At 40.4% G+C, this 6,363-nt stretch overlaps 1 protein-coding gene across 1 annotated transcript; it reads right to left on the reverse strand.

Annotated features, from left to right (window-relative positions):
- Window positions 1–3,117: 3,117 nt before the first annotated feature.
- On the reverse strand, window positions 3,118–4,895 carry LOC110576446 (olfactory receptor 56A3-like). The gene is made up of 3 exons (XM_021685641.1): window positions 4,771–4,895; window positions 3,804–4,096; window positions 3,118–3,569 (listed from the first exon to the last, which is right to left on the reverse strand). Exons 1-3 carry the CDS (start codon window positions 4,893–4,895, stop codon window positions 3,118–3,120), a joined length of 870 nt encoding a protein of 289 aa, XP_021541316.1.
- Between the last annotated feature and the right edge of the window lie 1,468 nt (window positions 4,896–6,363).

The raw sequence follows: 6,363 nt of genomic DNA on the forward strand, positions 1-6,363 counted from the left end.
AAAGATTTTATTTATTTATTTGACAGAGAGACACAGCGAGAGAGGGAACACAAGCAGGGGGAGTGGGAGAGGGAGAAGCAGGCTTCCTGCCGAGCAGGGAGCCCGATGTGGGGCTCGATCCCAGGACCCTGGGATCATGACCTGAGCCGAAGGCAGACGCTTAACGACTGAGCCACCCAGGCGCCCCCTGATCTTTTTTTTTTTTTAAGATTTTATTTATTTGCGAGAGAGAGAATGAGAGACAGAGAACATGAGAGAGAGGAGGGTCAGAGGGAGAAGCAGACTCCCCGCCGAGCAGGGAGACTGATGCGGGACTCGATCCAGGGACTCCAGGATCATGACCTGAGCCGAAGGCAGTTGCTTAACCAACTGAGCCACCCAGGCGCCCTCGTGTTCCTGATCTTAAGGGAAAGGCTCTCATCTTTTCCCCATTGAGGATGATATTTGCTGTGGGCTTTTCATAGATGGTTTTTATCCTATCTAATAGGATACAACAGTACATTAAAAGGATTATCTATCATGACGAGGTGGGATTTATCCCTGGGATGCAAGGGTGGTTCAGCATTCGCAAATCAATCAGTGTGATAAAACACATTAATAAGAGGAGAGAGAAGAACCATACAGTCCTCTCAATTCATGCAGAAAAAGCATTTGACAAAATACAGCATCCTTTCCTGATTAAAACTCTTCAGAGTGTAGGGATAGAGGGAACATTCCTAAATTTGCTTTTAGAAGTAAATCTCATTTTTATTTTCAGAAGCCTTGGTATTTAGTTACAAGTATGTTGAATTAAGTTCTTCCTCTGAAATAGTAATATTTCAACAGTGAAATTTTAGTTGGATGTCTGGTCTATATAATAAAGGTGTATTATGTGAATGGAATTTAGCCCTAATATTCCCTGCAATTATTGTTTATTATTAGGATGATGTACATGTATTTTCATTTTCAAGCAGATGCTAATAGGAGTCCAACAGTAGTGAAACCAAAGACCAGTAGAAGAAAGATTATTTTCATTACTGAATGGAGGATTAAAGAAACAGACAATGTGTGGAAGACCAAACCTTAAATAGGTCAGTGATTTGTCAAATAGTTTATTTCAAGACAATTGGCCTAGGCTTTGGGAACTGTACTGATAGCAGACTTTGAGGCATTTTCATCTTAGGGTCAGAAGACAGGAACCTATAATTTTAGGTATAGTAGGACTTCTCTGAATTGATATTTTCTCCATTAGTAATTCTGAGAATTCTGGAAACATGTGAATCCTAAAGACAAGATGAAGACTGAAATAGTTTGACAACTTTTTCAGTATGCTTTGTCTATGGGGGGGCCTCATGGCTATTGGACCAAGAACTAAACATACATGGAGCCCTCCCATTAGGAAGGATGATAGACTTCCTTTGGGCAGGTGAATACAGGCTGAGACCTGTAAATGATGTGAATATATAAAGGATCTTTCAGGAAGGCTTGAATTTCAACCTGTGAATAAAATCATAAATTGTACTGTTTGGAAGTTATCCCTGATACAATGTTTATATTTCCTATTTAGTTTCAACTATCATGAGGGAATGGGGGATGTGTTCATGCCCATGCTTAAAGGCAAGAAGTATGGAAACAAGACTCAACATCTTAAGGCAGATACCTATCTTAAGGCAGAACATGGTTTCATAGACTCTTAGAATGAGAAATCTATTTTAAAATAACTAGTTCATTGTTTTCATGTAACAGATGAAGATGCTGAACCTCAGTGAGGCTACTAATTTGTTCCTGGTCACAAATCTTGTATGTGGTTGTGCAAGTACTGGAGTGCAGAACTTCTAACTCACCATCTCAGGATTTTTCTCTTTTTCAAGTTGCTTAATGTACTTATTTATACCTCATTTCTTTCTACCTCCTTCTATGTAGAAGAAAATATTCCTTCAATGTTATAGGGTCTAGATTGCTTTATATTCTGTCTAAAGAGCATATGTATTCCTCAATGACTGTAAATTTGTTCTGTGCATCTTTGTGCCCTCAAACTCTGACAAAGTTCCTATACCAGAGCAGTTGCCTAGAAAATCTTTGTTCAATTAATAGTGGTCTTCGTATATTAAAGTTTCATTACTGGAACATCTTCTGATGGTGTGACATATTAGTACATCAAAGCAGAGCCCTGTATACATATTGCAAAGTGAGTCTTTGAATCCCGAAGATGAAGCTTCAAGCCTAGACAGTGGTGTGAAAACACCGAAGAAGAGGCTTTGTGTGATGACTTCTCTGAAACCCAGTAAATACCATTTCTCCACATGTGAACAATTCTTGCAAGAGCTCTACCCTTTTGAGGGTTGCACCAGAAAGACACAATCTTTGCTTGATCAAGGATAGGAAGAGAAAAAAGTTATTGGCTTGTTTGGAGGTAACTGAAAGAGATTTACATATGAACTCTAGCTATTTTTTGTCATTCAGAGCTGACATTTAAATACTGTGGTCTTTTTCAACTGCATTATGCAACTAGGTTAAAAACAATAATAAATTAATAATTATGTTATAAGCAAGGACATTAATATCCACAGTTATAAATACATATATTTTAAAGATTTATTTATTTTGGAGAGAGAGAGCACAAGTGCAGGGGAGGGGGCAGAGGGAGAGGGAGAGAGAGAATCTCAAGCAGACTCCCTGCTGAGCACAGAGTCTGATGCAGGGCTTGATCTCATGACCCTGAGATCATGACCTGAGTCAAAATCAAGAGTCAGATGCTTAACTGACTGAGCCAACAAACGCCCCACAGTTATATATATATATTTAAAAATTACCTGTACAGAAATAGTAAATATAATATTAACTGGGATTTAGTTTTCAACTATAGAATTCATCCTTCTGAGTGCTCACATTTTAGACAAAATAGAACTACAAATATTTGGAAAAAACTTAAAAATTCACAAAAATGCCATATTTTTCTCGGGGAAGTATTAGGACTTGAAGCAGAGAGATAGTCAAGAAATTGTTTCAGATTTAAACTTACTTCTTTCCTTGCTCTTATGTCTCAACTTATGTGAAGCTATGAGTTTCAACCCAATTTTCAATTGACTGATTTATAAGTCATCCTATATTAAGGATGCAGAGATCCAATTGTCCTTATTACCACCCTTTGTTCAGTAATCTCTGGATTCCTTGCTTGATCACCTGGGTTCGCACTCCATAAACAATGGGGTTGAGGGCTGCAGGGATGACATGATGGAGAACATTGAGCAAGACTGGCACATCAGGGGAGACCTTCTTCTTTGCCACAAGAGTGAGCACAAAGACCAGAAGGATGGTGCTGAAGAAGAGAATAAGGATGAAGTGGGAGCCACATGTGCTCAGGGCCTTGGCCATAGCACCGTCTGCCTTGAGTCTCAGCACAGCTCGAAGGATGAGGCTGTAGGAGAGGAAGATGAGGATGAGGTTGGATCCTAGCAGGGTCCAGCCTCCAGCAAATTGGAGGAGGTGATTGATAGTGACATCATCACAGGAGAGCCTGGAGACAGACATGTTGGTGCAGCTGCAGTTCTCAATGACATTTCTCCCACAGTATTGGAGCCAGGCAGAGAGGATGGGAATGGACACAGTAAGAAGTGCATTCCTGGCCAAAATAAAAATGGCAGCCTTGGCTACAAATTAGTCAGTGATGATGGATGGGTACCCCAGTGGGTGGCAGATGGCCACATAGCGGTCATAGGCCATGACCATGAATGTGCAGGACTCCATGGCAAGGAAGCAATTCATGATATACATCTGGAGGAAGCAGGCATAGAAGCTGATGGACTTGAGGTCAAACCAGAAGATGCTGAGGACCTTGGGGATGACAGTGAGACAGAGCACCATGTCCAGTAGAGAGAGGAGGCTGCGTAGGTAGTACATAGGCTGGTGTAGAGAGGCCTCCAGCTGGATGGTGATCAGGAGAATAGTGTTGGCCCCCAGGGCCAAGAGGAAGAGGAGGCTGAGGGGCAGGGATAGCCAGTGCTGCCAACTGGGGGACCTGACAAAACAATTCAGGAGGAACGCTGAAACCCCAGTAGAGCCATTTCTGTGAGGTGTTATCTTGTGGGTTTTGTTTCTACAGATTTTCTTTGATGACCTAAAAAGTTAGGATTAGAATTAGCCTCTGAACTGTAGTTAACATGGAAGAAAAATTCAGCTTCATTGGAATCAATTTAGGGCTCTAGCAGGTTATTTTGCTTTAACTGGAAATGTTGCATATTATATACAGAAAGAGAAATTAATTTCAGTCTTTAGCAAATTTTGTTTCTTCCCATTTCTGGAATACTTCTAATTTCTTAATGAAGCAATCTTATAAAATAGAATTAGTAATTTCAGTTAGCTGTGAGGCAGCATCCTTACTTTTGAAAAAAATAGGCCCTCTGATTTCGGTAGTGTGAAGGTGGTGAGATTGGTCTTCAGTTATTCCTCTCTGAATCCCTTTACCCAGTTGCTCAGCTAATGTCCCCAACTTCCACAGCAAGTACTGTACAGCATTGTCACTCCTTTCTTCCTATGTGCCTTTTATTCACCAGACACAAAGATTAAGTATTATCCTTGTTCTCAAGGAAGTGACAATCCACCGGGGATGATCAGGATAGGTAAATATAAAGATAATGATAAGAATAGTGACAGAGCAGTATGCAGAATATTTTGAGAGTGTAGGTGAAGATTCATTCACAAGATTTAACTTCATGAAGTAAAGTGTTCCCAGGACTCCCCTCCTACTGAATTTTAAAGGCAAATCCAAAGAAGGCTGTGAAAAAGAGTTACCTGTTGCAGTGAGAGATGCCTGCAAAATGTTTGACATCAGCATGTCTGGAGTCTTTAAAATCATGCTGTGTAGCGTCCCTAGATTTGTCCATCTGGTACTGATTTCTGCTCTGGTGCCATCCCATGATTGGAAACTACTCTGCTTCATCAGTATTTAAACCACTGTTTTGCATTTGTTTAGCTAGCAGGAAAATAAAAATGTCTGCAGTGTATTGAATGGATTTTCAGTACTTACCAGGCACTGTGTTAAAATATATTAGGAACATTATCTCACTTTACTATTAAAACAACTATGTGAGCTCTGTCTTAATATGACTTTACAAATGAGGAAAATGAGGTGAAGAAATGTTGATCACAGGAGTAAAGATCACAGATAGTAAAACTTTCAATCTAGATGCAAAATGCTATTTCATTTTAAACCCAATTTTTAGTCATCTGTACTGTACTACATCTAATCTGCAAAGGAACATTTGTTGGATAGTCTCTCAGAATTCCTCTGAGCCCTGGGATGCCTGGGTGACTCAGTTGGTTAAGCATCTGCCTTTGTTATGATGAGCACTAGGTGTTACACAGCACTATTGAATCACTGAAAACTACATCAAAAACTAATGATGTACTATATGGTGGCTAACTGGACATTAAAAAAAAAAAAAAAAAGCATCTGCCTTTGGCTCAGGTCATAATCCGATGGTCCTGGGATTGAATCCTGTATTGGGCTCCTTGCTTGGCAGGGAGCTTGCTTCTTCTTCTGCCAGTTTCTCCCTCTGCTTGTGCTCTCGCACGCTCTCTCTCTCAAATAAATAAATAAAATCTCAAAAAAAAAAAAAAGAATTCCTCTGAGCCCTATAATGCCATGATATTATTTGGTTCCTCAATCTCTGTAAAAGGGAGAAATCCATTCCCTCGGGGTAGCAACAATTTTTGAAAATTGATTACGATAGTAGAGAGGTAGTTTTGGAATAGGGGCTGAGGAGATATGAAAAGATTTTTAAAGTATGAATGGAAAACTGAAAATAGCTTTCAGTCATCAAAATCTATTTGATGTAGCCGTTAAAATGACACACTTGTTTCCATCTGTGTATGTCCTTGCTCCTACACTTCCAGTCCTGGTCACTTTGTTTCTTCCTAGGCATGGGCCTTCTTACCAATGGCCCTGGGAACTGCTGGGTCACAGAAAGATGGTGGGAATTACCCTCCTCTTCCCCCAACTCCTCTCTTCATTCCTTTTGATGTTCTGCTTTAAAATCAAGGGAATGGTGTCCTGTTAGTGTCTGCCATGAACTGTGTGTCTCTCTCTGGAGGCAAAAGTCATTTCAAGACACAGGGAGAGTCTATCTTTCCTCCCACTTCTTTTCCTGTTATTAAGGATAGCATATGTTAACAATGCCTCCATAAATTTCAGAGTGGTTTTCAAGTTGTCTCATTGTGCCAGTGAGACGCAGCACACAGGCAGATTTGCTGTTACACCAGCTAATTCTGTCACAGCACATGCAAAATTTTCAATGTTAAATTCTGATACTACTGGGGCGCCTGGGTGGCTCAGTCCGTTAAGCGACTGCCTTCGGCTCAGGTCATGATCCTGGAGTCCCGGGA

Source organism: Neomonachus schauinslandi, chromosome 11 (genome assembly GCF_002201575.2).
Source record: "Neomonachus schauinslandi chromosome 11, ASM220157v2, whole genome shotgun sequence".
NCBI lineage: Eukaryota > Metazoa > Chordata > Mammalia > Carnivora > Phocidae > Neomonachus > Neomonachus schauinslandi.

Bases quoted from the DNA above. Each gene is read 5' to 3' on its own strand.
- LOC110576446 (XM_021685641.1), bottom strand. From the start codon at position 4,895: ATGGGATGGCACCAGAGCAGAAATCAGTACCAGATGGACAAATCTAGG. The intron at 4,097-4,770 runs GTAACTCTTTTT...CTAACTTTTTAG, and splicing joins GGCATCTCTCACTGCAACAG to GTCATCAAAGAAAATCTGTA. The intron at 3,570-3,803 runs TCTTCTGGTTTG...CCATTCCCATCC, and splicing joins CATCCCCAAGGTCCTCAGCA to TCTCTGCCTGGCTCCAATAC.